At 47.5% G+C, this 16076-nt stretch overlaps 1 protein-coding gene across 2 annotated transcripts; it reads right to left on the reverse strand.

Annotated features, from left to right (window-relative positions):
- Window positions 1-7395: 7395 nt before the first annotated feature.
- Window positions 7396-16068, reverse strand: TCF19 (transcription factor 19). Of its 2 annotated transcripts, XM_069943763.1 has the most exons (4): window positions 15963-16058; window positions 15368-15614; window positions 8578-9154; window positions 7396-7765 (listed from the first exon to the last, which is right to left on the reverse strand). In XM_069943763.1, the coding sequence occupies exons 2-4, from the start codon at window positions 15585-15587 to the stop codon at window positions 7543-7545; spliced, it is 1020 nt and encodes a 339-aa protein (XP_069799864.1). In that variant the 5' UTR covers window positions 15588-15614; window positions 15963-16058; the 3' UTR covers window positions 7396-7542. The 2 variants fall into 2 exon arrangements, with proteins under 2 accessions (XP_069799864.1, XP_069799863.1); XM_069943762.1 differs by having other exon boundaries at window positions 15368-16068.
- Window positions 16069-16076: the final 8 nt, after the last annotated feature.

Here is a 16076-nt window from a genome sequence, read left to right on the forward strand (position 1 = left end):
AGAGAATACAGCGTGCTGTGTGGTGTTACAGGTAGAGAATAGAGCGTGCTGTGTGGTGTTACAGGTAGAGAATAGAGCGTGCTGTGTGATGTTACAGGTAGGGAATAGAGCGTGCTGTGTGGTGTTACAGGTAGAGAATAGAGCGTGCTGTGTGGTGTTACAGGTAGAGAATAGAGCGTGCTGTGTGGTGTTACAGGTAGAGAATACAGTGTGCTGTGTGGTGTTACAGGTAGAGAGTACAGTGTGCTGTGTGGTGTTACAGGTAGAGAATACAGCGTGCTGTGTGGTGTTACAGGTAGAGAATAGAGCGTGCTGTGTGGTGTTACAGGTAGAGAATAGAGCGTGCTGTGTGGTGTTACAGATAGAGAATACAGTGTGCTGTGTGGTGTTACAGGTAGAGAGTACAGCGTGCTGTGTGGTGTTACAGGTAGAGAATACAGCGTGCTGTGTGGTGTTACAGGTAGAGAATAGAGCGTGCTGTGTGGTGTTACAGGTAGAGAATACAGTGTGCTGTGTGGTGTTACAGGTAGAGAATAGAGCGTGCTGTGTGGTGTTACAGGTAGAGAATAGAGCGTGCTGTGTGGCGTTACAGGTAGTAACTGATCTGTGTAGGGGGGACTACAATAAAATTATAAAGTACTGCAAATAATTCAGTAACACAATGAAACTGCAGTGTGTGAACACAGCCTAGATGTTCTGCAACAGCTTTGGGCGGGGTGGGGGAACTGTGATGAACAGCTGAGGGAAAGTATTGCACTGTGCAACCTGTAGTACTGTGTAGAACTGCTCAACCAGGAAGTACAGAAACACAATAGAGAACAACCCCCCCCCCCCCTAAACAAATGGATTTTTGGTAGTTTCAAAACTGGGATAGATAGGTAAGTAATGCTATATGCATTACTTTTTTTATATTTTTTACCTCTACCTCCCCTTTAATTTCAGTCATTGAGTATGGTGTAGTGTGAGGCCTGAATGTGAGACGCACGGTACGTGGGGCGCTCCTATAAAGGCCAACAGAGTATGAGGTCTATCTTGTGCCTTCACGACTTGTATGCAGAAAACACAGAATACAAGAAACAGGCAAGTCTTAGTAAATAGTGCTTTGCGTTTATTGCAATTTATAGGAAGGGAATCCCTCACCCGCCATAAGGAACATATATTAATCTGAGAAGAAACAACAAACATTCAGGCCCCTTTAAATAAGACACTAAGGGTAAGGGGAGAGCTTAAACTGCTCACAACGTATAGCCTTCTATACCACACCGGACACGTTTAGCTGTACACTACCCAGAAGCACCCAGGAGACGCACATCACTGACTTTACATCCAGTATATTATACAAGCAAAAACATTAACAAAAGTGTGTAACATACACAAGCGTGGACACCCTGAAAAATAGACAGTACCCTGAACCCTACATCTGCAGAGCTCTCTTTACAGTGCTGGGAACTCTGGTGCAGAAGAGACTATGGCAGTTACAATGAGGACCCCGATTAACGCCCTATTCACGCGTTCCATAGATACGGTCTGTGCACGGACTATGTGCTACAGAGCGGACTGACATCATAAGGAATGATGATGGTGGGAGTCCTGACAGTCCATTCTGTAGTACATAGTCCATGCACAGACCGAAACAGATAAATCTCTGCACTGCTGTATGTGTCAGTACTATAGTGAAAAGATCTGACCGTTCCGGAGCTCACAGCATCATCATAAAGGATGATGCAGAGAGTGCTGATTCGCCATAGTATCAGTTCATGTGAATGTAGCCTAATGTGCTGGAGAAAACTACTGATCTACTACATCCCGGATATCAGCAAGCTGCTCCCTGATCTACTACAGTCATGGCCAAAAGTTTTGAGAAGGATACAAATATAAATTTTTTCAAAGTCTACTGCTTCAGTTTTTAAAATGGCAATTTGCATATACTCCAGAATGTTATAAAGAGTGATCAGCGTAACAGCAATTACTTGCAAAGTCAATGTTTGCCTAGAAAATGAACTTTATCCCCCAAAACACATTTCAACATCATTGCAGCCCTGCCTTAAAAAGACCAGCTAACATCGTTTCAGTGATTGCTCCATTAACACAGGTGTGGGTGTTGATGAGGACAGGGCTGGAGATAAATCTGTCATGATTAAGTAAGAATGACACCACTGGACACTTTAAAGGAGGCTGGTGCTTGGCATCATTGTTTCTCTTCTGTTAACCATGGTTATCTCTAAAGAAACACGTGCAGTCATCATTACACTGCACAAAAATGGCCTAACGGAAGAGTATTGCGGCTAGAAAGATTGCACCTCAGTCAACAATCTATCGCATCAAGAACTTCAAGGAGAGAGGTTCCATTGTTGCCAAAAAGGCTCCAGGGCACCCAAGAAAGACCAACAAGAGCCAGGACAGTCTCTTAAAAGTGTTTCAGCTGCGGGATAAGGCTACCAGCAGTGCAGAGCTTGCTCAGTAATGGCAGCAGGCAGGTGTGAGGGCATCTGCACACACTGTGAGGCAGAGACTCTCGGAGCAAGGCCTGGTCTCAAGGAGGGCAGCAAAGAAGCCACTTCTCTCCAGAAAAAACATCAGGGACAGACTGATATTCTGCAAAAGGTACAAGGAGTGGACTGCTGAGGACTGGGGGAAAGTCATTTTCTCTGATGAATCCCCTTTCCGATTGTTTGGGACATCTGGAAAACAGCTTAATCAGAGAAGACGAGGTGAGCGCTACCACCAGTCTTGTCTCATGCCAACTGTAAAGCATCCTGAAACCATTCATGTGTGGGGTTGCTTCTCAGCCAAGGGAATCGGCTCTCTCACAGTCTTGCCTAAAAACACAGCCATGAATAAAGAATGGTACCAGAATGTCCTCCAAGAGCAACTTCTTCCAACCATCCAAGAGCAGTTTGGTGATCAACAATGGAGAGATTTTGGGTCCATGGCCTTGAAACTCCCCAGATCTTAATCCCATTGAGAACTTGTGGCCAATCATCAAGAGACGGGTGGACAAACAAAAACCAAACAAATTCTGACAAAATGCAAGCATTGATTGTGCAAGAATGGACGGCTATCAGTCAGGATTTGGTGCATACGTTGATTGAGAGCAGCCAGGGAGAATTGCAGAGGTCCTGAAGAAGGGTCAACACTGCAAATATTGACTTGCTGCATTAACTCATTCTGTCAATATAAGCTTTTGTTATTGATAATATGATTGCAATTATATTTCTGTATGTGATAAAAACATCTGACAAACACACAAAAACCAGAGGGCAGCAGATCGTTCTCAAAACTTTTGGCCACGACTGTACTACATCCCGGATATCAGCAAGCTGCCCCCTGATCTAGAGTCCTCACTGTAATGTATATAAACCAATAGATTCAGGATATTAAACATCACTGTCCAGCCTATGGGAATTCCAGCTTTTATAACAAGTCATATCACAATCCGCTCGTAGAACTTTTTATTTCTCAGCTTTTTCCGTCACATCATATGCTGGATAATCAAACGTGATGTACAGAATTTACAGTATAGGGGTCGGTGCTCTGTTCTGACAGAGTCACAGCCACCACTAGAAGGGGTTTAATGAAGACAACTTTATAAAGCTCCCCTTGAAGGTTGTATGTAGTGGCTGCAGGTGGCCGGGGTGTTACCACTCAACCCTACTGGTATATACAGTGTAGCAGGGGAATTTATTGTAAGGGGGCCTTTACACAGAGATTTATCTGACAGATTTTTTTAAGCCAAAGCCAGAAATGGATATAAAAAGAAAAGATATCTCAGTCTTTCCTGTATGACCTGTTCTCTGCTTATAGTCTGTTCCTGGCTTTGAAAATCTGTCAGATAAATCTCTCTGTGTAAAGGCAGCCTAAGACTGTGTTCACACATATTTTGGTCAGTATTTTTTGTCAAAAATTGAAAGTGGGCGTAAGATCTTCCATTATAGTTTTGGCAAAAGCTTCCCAGACACCTTAGACTAGTCAGCCACGTTGGGGTTTGCCAAGTGTCCAGGGTGTATGGTGGCCTACAGACTTACCACCAACAGATGTCAGTGAACAACACGGTCAGTGGTATTGGATTGTCACTGCCTGATCCCATTGTTTTGGTAGGAGTAAGCCGACATCAGCTGTCTGGCAGCGGCTTACCCCTCCTATCTCAACAGACAACATGCATGGCCACCTTTAAACACTGACAGAATACAATGCGTGAACCCAATAAAGGGATTATTCAATTTAGGATTTCCAAACTATTTACATGAAATCACAATGATAAGCAAGTTAATACTCTCTGCAAAGTGGCCACAAAGGGGGACGTCACTTTATTCCCTCTTCATCAGTGCCTTGTGTGCTATACAGGACATAGCGGAGTACTTCGCTGGTCTGACCCCTCCTCATGTCGGCCTAAAGCCCCTATTCCACAGGTCGTTAAGAGGAGCAAACAAGCGATGTCAGAGCTCGTTTACTCCTCGTTCCCCGCTCGCTGCCGCAGTTATTCAACGCGGCTGCAGCGAGCGGGTGAGTGCGGGAGGGGCGGCGGGGAGCTGCCCGGGTGATCACTGATCGTCCGGGCAGCCCATAGGATATAGCAGCGTCTGCTGCCGATGCTCCTATTCAACGGAGCGACGGCAGCAGATCGCTGCTATGTCAGTCGCTTGTTTTTCAACATGTTAAAAAACAAGCGACTGCAATAATCAGCCGACATGAACGATGTCGGCTGATCGTTGCACTCTATTCCACGGGACGATTATTGTCCGTAGCGGCCGATATCTGCCGAATACGGACGATAATCGTTCCGTGGAATAGGGCCTTAAGTTACCAGGGAAAACAATCAGATGTCCCCTGCTATATGGATGTAATGCCGTCTGTGTTTGCTGCAAATTCCAGGAGCCAGTCTGCCCATTCACCCACAAATCCCCCGAGCGGTGGCCACCTGTATAGGTCAGCTCTTGGGACCAGAGGCTCCAAGTCCTTTGGCTTGTACAGACCAACATTTATGCTGCCACTGGTTTAGTGTTAAATGTTATTCAGAAGAGATGTGGTTTCAGTGGCTTGTGGGAAGCAGATCGTAGATCAGATGTTGACTGCTGTGTGGTGGTCACTTGACGTAAAGGGGTATGCCCTATTCACAACTATGCACAAAATAGGGCTTAAGAACTATTAGTTTTGAACGGAGACCCCCAAATCCCCACCAAATGGAGCAGTGTGCTCTAATCATTCTCTATGGAACCATTAAAGAAAGCTCCATACAGAGTGAATAGAGCTGTGGTGTTCAGGCACGACATGCAGCTCCATTCAGCTGGGATTTCAGGGCCCCTATTTAGGAGATCGTGAGGGTCCAACCACAGAGGGTCCCCACAATCTCAGTCCTAACCTATGATGTGCATACTGTGGATAGGGGATAACTACTGCAGGTGGGAATATCCCTTTAAAAGGAAGCCTGACTGAAACATCGCCCACTTTGCAGGCAGCATGTTATAGGGCAGCTGAGCAGATGGCTATATAGCTTGGTAGGAAAAGTGGGAGGTACTACTCAGCTCCACGTGTTCACACTTACACACAGAGCTGTCAATTACCGAGAAGGACCACCCACTTGACTAACTAGCCCAGAATGAGCAGAGGTTTCCTTAAAGGGGTTATCCAGCGCTACAAAAACATGGCCACTTTCCCCCTACTGTTGTCTCCAGTTTGGGTGGGGTTTTGAAACTCCGTTCCATTGAAGTAAATGGAGCTTAATTGCAAACTGCACCTGAACTGGAGACAACAGTAGGGGGAAAAGTGGCCATGTTTTTGTAGCGCTGGATAACCCCTTTAACTAAATGACAACTTATCTCAGAACGTTTCCCATTGAACTATACATCCTTCTGCTCTATAACAATGACTCCTACACACTGGGCCAAGTTCTTTATGCCACAGGTTCCCTTTAAAAGGATCGGCGCAGTAATGGCATTTATCAGCTATACCCAGAAAAGTGTGTGATAGCTGTGGGGCCGACCATCAGAGCCTCCTGGAATCTCAAGAATACAAGCCCCCAGGAGTCCCTTGTAAATTGGGCACTAGTGCACTTTTGTGTCTACCGCTTTATTTTTCTTGGCTCTCCCTGTTGGTCTTATATCCGTGTCTTCACAAGAATGCCACCACCCTATTCACAATAGGCACTTGGGGGGCCCTGTTTTTGAGTCCTGACAGCTGATCACATCCTCTATTCCGTGGAGAAGTGATAGATACCAACTCCCCTCTGCCCATTAAGAACACATGAACACTTAGCTGAGTGTCCTTGAGTATGCGATGATCTGGAGAAATAGCTGTCAGCCAAGTGAATGTTCACCAACAGCTCCCTCACGTATGGCCGGAGGGAATTTATTTTTTTTATATCAACTGGTGTCACAAAGTTATGTGGATCTGTAAATTTATTTTATTTTAAGATCTCTAGTCTTTCAGTACTTAGCTGCTGTATGTCCTGCAGGAAGTGGTGTATTCTCTCCAGTCTGCCACCTCTGTCCATGTCAGGAACTGTCCAGAGCAGTAGCAAATCCCCATAGAAAACCTCTCCTGCTCTTAACAGTACCTGACATGGACAGAGGTGGCAGCAGAGAGCACTGTGTCAGACTGGAAAGAATACACCACTTCCTGCAGGACATACAGCAGCTGATAAGTACTCACAGACTGGAGATTTTTAAATAGAATTTGCAAATCTGAATAAACTGACAATTTATTTGAAACATTTTTTCCCCACTCAGAAACACCCTTTTAAGAAAACTGTTATATCACTAGATACATGGGGTCTGGCCTCTGCTTTTCACTTTAACCACCTAACAGAATAACATTTCTTAGTTTATACAACTCACGATACAACTCAATGGCAGTGTCAAGCCCTCAATCTAAGTGGTTGGGTAAGGGGGCTGCAAGAGGTCAAAGTCTCAACGAACTGGCAGGTGATAGGTCCAGATAGCTCCTACATAGGGCAGAATGGCTCCTGGATGCTATATTGGTCTCATCCATAAAATCAGCATGGACAAAGTGTTGTGGTTTCCCCAGTTATCCACAGTAACCGGACATGTTACACACAAGACCCCGTCATGTCCTTCATATACCATGTACTCACTTCAGGCGTATTGTCAGCTTAGGAGTCTCTTCAATGAGTGGTAAATATATATATATATATACACACACACACACACACACGTCCATCAATAAGAGTCTGCTACAGATCTGTCCAGCATGAGAAGCTTCGTATGGGATTGGTGTGGTCAAACGTAGGTAATAAGAATGGCCTGGACTCGGCCCAGGATTACGGGTTAAATAATGAAGGGAATTGATAAGGTACAATAAGGTCCCTATAGTGCACGTCTAAAACCAGACTAGACAGATCTGACAGTGTTTAGTCTAATGCCATAAATGATGCACAAAACCGTCATAACTTAGGTTGTAATGTGCGATCTGATGCAGCCAAGAGGGGCCACGGTGCTTATTATGCGTAGAAAAGTGGTAAAGATGGGGACTTGGTTAAAGAGGAGGCGGAGAAAAGGAGAGATGGAGTAGTAGACACCGGCCTGGTCACGTGCAGCCACAGTGAAAGTCTGTGTCTTGCAGGGAGGTCAGGCTGCGCCCAATGCACACAACGTGATACCAGGAGTCGCATCGGTCGCACTGCACCCAGCTGACTGTGTCTTCCTGTGGGAGGCAGCAAGATCGCCAGGCACAGGGCTCCGCGCTGGAGATCGTTTGGGACACAACCAGAGGGGGAGCCGGGTTCTTTCTTGGACGACCTCGAGGCTTCCTGAAAAAGGAACCAAAGGAAATTAGAGAGCGAGGACAGACGCACAAAGTTATCAAGGGAAGATGGCGGATGAGAGGACAGAAGAAATATGGTGGTGCCACTATAAGTAGTCTATAAGTGGATCTACAACTTCTAACATATCGCCCTTTTACATTACTTATCACCCGTCTAATAGGACCTTAGGCTGCAGCCATGGATTTGGCTAATCCTTGTCCAGGCTACACAATGCATTTCCTGGTCTGTAAGAAGGGTCTCTGACGAGAGAAGAATTTCGGATGCAGCTCTGGCTGTAAGGGCTCATGTATGGCAGTGTACAGAGCTGTGTGGCCTCCATGCAATTTTATACAGATTAAGCCAGGCGACTTATGTACAGGTATATCCTCCCCTAGTATCAGTGATTCCTTAGGCCCCATGCACACATCAGGAAAATCTATCTGAAATTCTTATCAGGAAATCCAGATAGACTTCCTAATCCATAGGGTTCTAATAGCCAGAGACACCATAGAGGATTTCATAGCAGAAAATAGCTCCAGATATCATAGGACATGCATTACTACTACTGTACTATTTTGTGTGGAATTCCGTCACAAATGTCCCTTAAAACCCTGGCTGGAACTCCAGATGCTCTGCGTTTGATAGAATGAGGAGCCATTGGCTCCCCGCCCTGTCATTCACTCTTGTGGCTGGATGCAGCATTATACCTCTGGCCACAAGAGGCCACGCGCTCTCTCTCCATCCAGAACTACCAATAACTAGTTGTAACCTAAAAAAAACAAAAAAATTAAAAAGTATCCTATAAACAGTCTTCTAACCTTCCTATTTCCAGCTGCTGGACGACCCCTTTCTCATCCTCCTTAGGCCTTCCTCTCTTTCTTTTCCGCTTCCCATTGCCTTCCTCCACCTGGCTGTCGTCTTCATCTTCCTCCAATTCACAGAGAACCTTGTGCTGCGCTTTCCTGCGGCTGCTCCTCCTCTCCAGGCCGGTACGTGACGGCAGCGGTAGGTCCGGAGTGGGAGGCTTGGCCAGCTCCACAGTCCCTCCTATCAGTCCACCACTGTGCATCCTCTCACGCTTCATCTTGCTGATGCTTCCAATAGAGTTGAGGATGACCGTGGCCCCAGTCGTGTAATGGGGTGACGTTCCACGTTCCCCTCCTAGCTTTCGCGTTCCTAATACAGGAGTGAAGCCAGGAAACGTGCGAGCACGTGGTGATGTGATGGCGCAGAAGTCCAAGGGACGTACACGAACCCGCTGGAAGAGGAAGTAAGTATCGGGGGACGTGGAGGGAGAGGAGGGTGATAAAGGGCGCTCCTGGAAGCGGAGAAGGTCTCCATCTGACAGCTCTATCCTCTGACTGCGCTGGAGCTGAACCTCATTGATGTAAATGCCTAGGAGGAAGACAAAAAAACATAAGAAAATATACCACGAAAGACCACCACCAATCAAAACTTGACTCCACGTTGTGAAAGTTTTTTTTTCTTTTTACGCTAGTGCCTATTTAAATTTGATAGACTATCTTTAGCCATCTGCGGCAGCAAACAAGTGACGGTCTGCGAGATCAGTGCTCATTCGCATCGCTTTTAGACGGAACAATTTAACTACATTGTTATTGGCTGCACACCACCCCGGTTTACATAGGGATATGTTGCCGGTAAACAATTATTTTAAAGGGGTTATCAAGTGCTACAAAAACATGGCCCCTTTCTTCCAGAGACAGCCCCACTCTTGTCTCCAGCTTGGGCGGGGTTTTGATGCTCAGTTCCTTTGCAGTGAATGGAGCTTAAAGCGACTCTGTACCCACAATCTGACCCCCCCAAACCCCTTGTACCTTCGGATAGCTGCTTTTAATCCAAGGTCTGCCCTGGGGTCCGTTCGGCAGGTGATGCAGTTATTGTCCTAAAAAACAACTTTTAACCCTTAGAGGACCCGGCCAATTTAAATTTTTGTGTTTTCGTTTTTTCCTCCTTGTGCTTAAAAGGCCATAGCACTTGCATTTTTTTACCTAGAAACCCACATGAGCCCTTATTTTTTGCGCCACTAATTGTACTTTGCAATGACAGGCTGAATTTATTCATAAAGTACACTGCGAAACCAGCAAAAAATTCAAAGTGTGGTGAAATTAAAAAGAAAGCAACGCATTTCTTTTATTTGGAGGGTTTTTGTTTTTACGCCGCTTGCCCTGGGGTAAAACTGACTTGTGCATGTTCCTTAAGTTGTTACGATTACAACAATATATAACATGTATAACTTTTATATTATCTGATGGCCTGTACAAAATTCAAACTATTGTTAACAAATATATGTTCCTTAAAATCGCTCCATTCCCAGGCTTATAGCGCTTTTATCCTTTGGTCTATGGGGCTGTGTCAGGTGTCATTTTTTGCGCCATGATGATTACTTTCTATTGATACCTTGATTGCGCATATATGACTTTTTGATCGCTTTTTATTACAATTTTTCTGGATTTGATACGACCAAAAATGCGCAATTTTGCACTTTGGGATTTTTTTTGTGCTGACGCCGTTTACCGTGCGAGATCAGGAATGTGATTAATTAATAGTTCGGGCGATTACGCACGCGGCGATAGCAAATATGTTTATTTTTATTTATAACATAGGGAAAGGGGGGTGATTCAAACGTTTATTAGGGGAGGGGGCTTTTTATTAATAACACTTTTTTTTCCCTTCACTTACACTAGAAGCCCCCCTGGGGTTAGGGTTATTCCCCCTGGGGGACTTTTAATATAAGTGCACTGATCTCTCATTAAGATCTATGCAGGATAGTTATACTGCATATATCAATGAGATATCAATGAGATCAATGAGACACCAGGGATGGGCTGCAGTAAGTAATCTGATGCAGCTGTCAACTTTGACAGCTGCATCCGATTACTTAATTAGCGGGCACGGCGATCGGACCGTGCCCGCTAATAGCCACGGTCCTGGGCTACGAGCGGCACCCGGTACCGCAGCGGTTCAGATCACTGCTCTGAACATCCCTAGGCAGCCCAAAAAGTACGGGTACACCCAGGGTTGCCTAGGGGTTAAACTTGCAGCCCGTGCCAAACGGGTGTATCTGTGCCCTAACTTTGCACCAACCCTCTGTCCCTCCTCCCCACCCTCTTCATCATTAGGAATGCTCCAGGCATTGCCTCCTGTTCCCCACCTGTGTCAGCACATGGGCTGGATCGTTAAGCACCTGTGCAGTGTTCAGCATGGAGAAAATGTTTCAGTGGCATTCCTAATGATGAAGTGGTTGGGGAGGAGGGGTGGTGCAAAGTTAGGGCACAGATACTCCCGGTGGGCACGGGGCTGTAAGTTTAAAAGTTGTTTTTTGGACAATAACTGCATCACCTGCCAAACAGATCCCAGGACAGATCTTTGATTAAAAACAGCTATGTGAAGGTACAAGTGGTTTGGGGGGGACAAGCCGCACCTGAACTGGAGACAAGATTCGTGTTGTCTCAGAAAGAAAGTGGCCATGTTTTTGTAGCGCTGGATAACCCCTTTAAAGGAGAAGTCCGGTGAAAATTTTTATTAAAGTATTGTATTTCCCCCCTAAAGTTTTTACCCTGCACTTACTACTGCATCAAGGCTTCACTTCCTGGATAACATGGTGACGTCACGACCAGACTCCCAGAGCTGTGCGGGCTGTGGCTGCTGGAGAGGATGATGGCAGGGGGACACTGAGGGACACAGGGCACTGGAGGGACACTGACCATCCCTCTGTCATCATCCTCTCCAGCAGCCACAGCCCGCACAGCTCTGGGAGTCGGGCCGTGGCATTACCATGTTATCCAGGAAGTGACATCACCATGTTATCCAGGAAGTGACATCACCATGTTATCCAGGAAGTGAAGCCTTGATGCAGTAGTAAGTGCAGGGAAAAAAGCACTTTATAAGCATTTCCAGTAATAAGTGTATATTGGTGACTTGTCTAACTTTTGGGGGGGGGGGGGGGCAATACAATACTTTAATAAAAATTTTCACTGGACTTCTCCTTTAAGGCCCGCTCAGGATGGGGCGTTTTCCAACACATCAGCTATTTGCGGTCACATTTACACGGGCTGGTTATCAGCTGAGAGAGAGTTTAAAAGCAACACTCCCTGCTGATAACCAACCCATGTAGAGAGGCCTTTAGGATAGGCCATTAATATTAGATCACCAAGGGGTCCGACTCCCAGGTGCAGAGATCTCGGGGGAGCCAGGACCCCTAGCTGATGTAGGATTAATGGCTTATACTAACAATAATTGCTATGTCAAACCTGCTGAGACCCACTGCGATCCTGAGAAAGCCGAGGGGAGGGGGTTGCAGCATGTTCCGCTCTCCAGGCAGTCAGAGATCCAGCGCTTTCACTTCATTTGCTGTAAAGCAGCAAGGGGCTCCTCAGGTGATCCTTAGATCGTTCAGGTTGACCATTGAAGTCAGCGGCGGTCTGCTGCCACTACTCCTATTGCGCAAAGCAACAAGCAGCGGACTGTCGCTGAAATGATCATGGACTTTTAATTAAAGAGGTTGAAAGACCACGATAAGCCGACATTGTGCATGTCTGATCGTGGCCTCTTGAAGCTTATTCCTACATTCCATGAAGCACGGATGGGGAGCGCCTGTAATGGAGTTTTCGCCCTGCGCAGGATGATATATCAATATGATGCAGGGAAAGTGTTTGAATATTCCCACCACTGTGAAGCAGTCGTGTTATTACAGGGCCAAGGAGATTCATAGTTTCCCCGCTCCTTTAGGGCCCTATACCACCGGACGATTATCGTTCGCATAATCGTTAACGATTAACAATCTCAAGCGACCGCTATTGCGAAAGACCTGAAAACATTTACTCATTTCCATGGAACGATAATCGTTACTTATGATCGTATTTTTCTTCGCTATTGCGTTCGTATCTACTGCAAATGGCGTCTTATTCAATGCGAGCGATTTGCGAACGACCAACGATAAAAATAGGTCCAGGTCTTGCAAAGCGATCAACAATTTCTCGTTCGGTCGTTAATCGTTAACTGCATTTCAACCAAACGATTATCGTTTAGATTCGAACGATTTAACGATAATCTGAACAATAATCGTCCAGTGGAATAGGGCCCTTATTCATACTGATACATCATGCCGCACGGGGGAAAGACTCCACTACAAGGCTTTTTACAGAAAGTGGGAATAAGGCCTTACATGTCCTATTACACAAAACGATTATCGGCCTGAAGGTCAGCAATTGGCCAAGTAAGGACAATAATCCTTTTGTACAGGGGAATAACTACCACTGTAGCAGCCATAGCAGCTGCTATGGGTCCCGCCACTCCAGGGGGCCCCATGGCCTGCTCCTGCAATACACTGGGCCCCCTGATTTGTAATCATTTGCAGCACCAGGTGACCAAACGGGCCTCCCGGGTTCTGCAAATGTCCCTTTAACTGAACGGACTCCTGACAAGTGCTTAGTTATGCCTACACTTGTTGGCTTAGTGGTCAGTCGGGAAGGCCCTAATCGAAAGTTTGCCCAGCTATTTCTAGTTACGCTATCATATGTCCTTTATAATGGAGTCAGATTCTGCATTCAGTCAGATTAGGCACCGAGCCAGGAAGAGACGTGCACTGCTATTAAACCAGGCTATATCTAATGATCAGAGGGGGTGTCAGCACCGAGACCCCAACATTCCAAATATTTGACAAGTCACGTAGGACGCCAACCATCCCACCAAGTGAATGCAGCAGAAGTAGTGGGCATGCCCGACCACCACTCCACTCGTTCTCCAAGCGATTTCTGAACTGGGTTTGGAAGTCCCATAGAGAACGAACATTAGTGGCTGAACACCTGCACTGCCGCTCTAGTCTGCAGGGGGTGATCAGTGGGGGTAACTCCTTTGAGCCCCCCTATACACATTACAGAAATGTTGGCTAAACCCACAGATTTTAGAAGGCAAGCCATCTATGTAATGAGGATGGGTGTCCTCGACACCAGGGACATCATCTGTCTGGGGGAGGATCAGGGCCGTTTCTAGTGGCGGGCGGGCGGGCCGCCCCATCAGCTGCCCAGATCGCCACCACCCTGCCCGGCGTGCGCCCCCCGAGCCGGTCCCTCCAGGCAGCCGGATCTAGTACAGTGAGCTTCCGGCCCAGGCAGCCTGCCACACACCTGCCCGGAAGCTCACTGCTGTAGCCCCGCAGCGCCCGGACTTCTCTCTTCTGTTTGGCAGTGGACATGTGACGTGATCACATTACCGCCGCCAAGGAGAGAAGTCCGGGCGCTGCGGGGCTACAGCAGTGAGCTTCCGGGCAGGTGTGTGGCAGGCTGCCTGGGCCGGAAGCTCGCTGTACTTACTAGATCGGCTGCCAGACAGAGGGAGACGCTGCCGCAGGATCCAGGAGAGGTGAGTGTATTTTTTTTTCCTTCTCATAACTGCTAGAATGTGGCAGCTACAATGGGGCCAATAGTATGGAAGGCTACACGGGGGGGGCTATACTATGGGGGGCTATTTGGATGGGGGGGGCTACTCGGGGGGAGAGCTATACTATGGGGGGCTACTCAGGGGGAGAACTATACTATGGGGGCTACTCAGGGGGAGGGCTATGCTATGGGGGCTACTTGGGGGAAGGATATACTTTGGGGGGCTAGGCTATACTTTGGGGGTCTACACGAGGTGAGGGCATTACTATGGGGGGCTACACAGTGGGTCTATACCATGGGGGGGAAGGCTATCCTGTATGGGGCTATTACTATCTACTGCATAGGGGGATTAGTACTATGGGGGGGGGGCACAGGGGGGATTATTACTATAAGGGGGACCACTGGGGGGGGATTATTACTATAAGGGGGAGCACTGGGGGATTATTACTATTGGGGGGCAAAGGGGGGATTATAACTATAGGGGGAAGCACAGGGTGGATTATTACTATATGGGGGCACAGCAGGGGATCCTACATACACGGGGCAACCCACATACCTACTGACTTCACTGCACATGACACAAAAACAGTGGAAGTTGTTGTAAAAGTGCGGAGCCTAAGATGTTTGTCTGGCAGGTTCAGAAGAGACAAATTGTAGCTGAAAGAAATCATCATGGAGGTCTGGGCCAGATGGAGAGGAAAAGGGAAAGTGACGCCTCAGATCCAAGAAGAAGTCACCTGTAAGTCACGGAATTACTTTTTTTTTTTTAGCAAGATTCGCCCTGTAGTCCACATTACCTAGAAACGGCCCTGGGGAGGATCAGGCATGTTGTACGTCATCTGTCCAATCACTTTAATCTCAGGTAGATAGGCCACCAATGGCTTACCCTTCCTCTCCTCAGAGCAACAGCTGGATTGAGTGTACGCTCAGCTGGATTGAGTGTACATGTGTGTAGAGGGATCAGGAGGAGTGATGGTTGACGGCTGTCTACGTATCATATACATATGGCTACAACCAGGACCTAATGGCAGCAGGTGTGTACAACCAACCCTGGAGACCACCGGACCCGCTATAATAGAGGGATCACTGGCGGGAACCATCGTAGTGAGGGTCAGATCGTCCTCGGCCTTGTACACACCTGAGGACTGGAAGGAATGAAAGGCGTCAGTAACACAGAGCAGGACGGACAGACAGACATGAGGATAGTCACCGCAGTCGGAGCAGCTCTCCAGGGTCACCCGCCAGTCTCCGCTCAGCTCCCGTTCGGCGTGGATTTCCGCGTGGACCTGATGTTTTCCAGGAAGAGGGACGTCACAGACATCGGTCCGGGCCCCGAGCCGGTAGACGCAGCGTGAGGAGTCCGGCAGGAAGGTATACAGGTCCTGGGAGGGGGCGCTCTGGGAGGGGGACCCCCCAAGGTCAGAGCCCATACGGAGGAGCTGGAAACATGGCTGCACCTGTGACAGCGACACCTCTGACCCCACCATGACCGATAGGCTAACTCTAACTACTATAGCAACGACCTCTAACCTTACACCCCAAGATCATAACCAGCTACAATGGCTGCCACAACCCTACGGGGTCACAGAGGTCAAACCCTTTAAAACAGCCTCATGACCTCCCCCTTTGTGTCACAAGAACCCCAAGATACAGAATGGGCGGGGCTTCCACTTCTGCTTACGTCAGCTTATCTAGCTATACCCCCCCAAACTATGAGGCGACCCTCACTCCGGAAATCCAGCTCCAGAGATTGTGCCCTATAGGAGAAGGGAGGAGACCCCGGGCTGTGACGTCACAAAACTCACGGAAACCGCGGCCGCCACCGCTCACTAGCGCCGGGATAACGGCGGGAAAGCCTGAGGAAGGAAGCGCGCCTTTGAAATTTGGCGCGTTTTCCCGGCGTGCGATACGCCCACACG

The sequence above is a fragment of the Dendropsophus ebraccatus genome, chromosome 10 (assembly GCF_027789765.1).
Source record: "Dendropsophus ebraccatus isolate aDenEbr1 chromosome 10, aDenEbr1.pat, whole genome shotgun sequence".
In the NCBI taxonomy this organism is placed as follows: Eukaryota; Metazoa; Chordata; class Amphibia; order Anura; family Hylidae; genus Dendropsophus; species Dendropsophus ebraccatus.

Excerpts from the sequence above, each read along its gene's own strand:
- TCF19 (XM_069943762.1), bottom strand. The coding sequence starts at position 15,644 with ATGGTGGGGTCAGAGGTGTCGCTGTCACAGGTGCAGCCATGTTTCCAG. Across the intron at positions 9,155-15,367 it reads GGAGAGCTGCTCCGACTGCG|GCATTTACATCAATGAGGTT; the intron begins GTGACTATCCTC and ends TCTTCCTCCTAG. Across the intron at positions 7,766-8,577 it reads CAGCAGCTGGAAATAGGAAG|GAAGCCTCGAGGTCGTCCAA; the intron begins GTTAGAAGACTG and ends TTCCTTTTTCAG.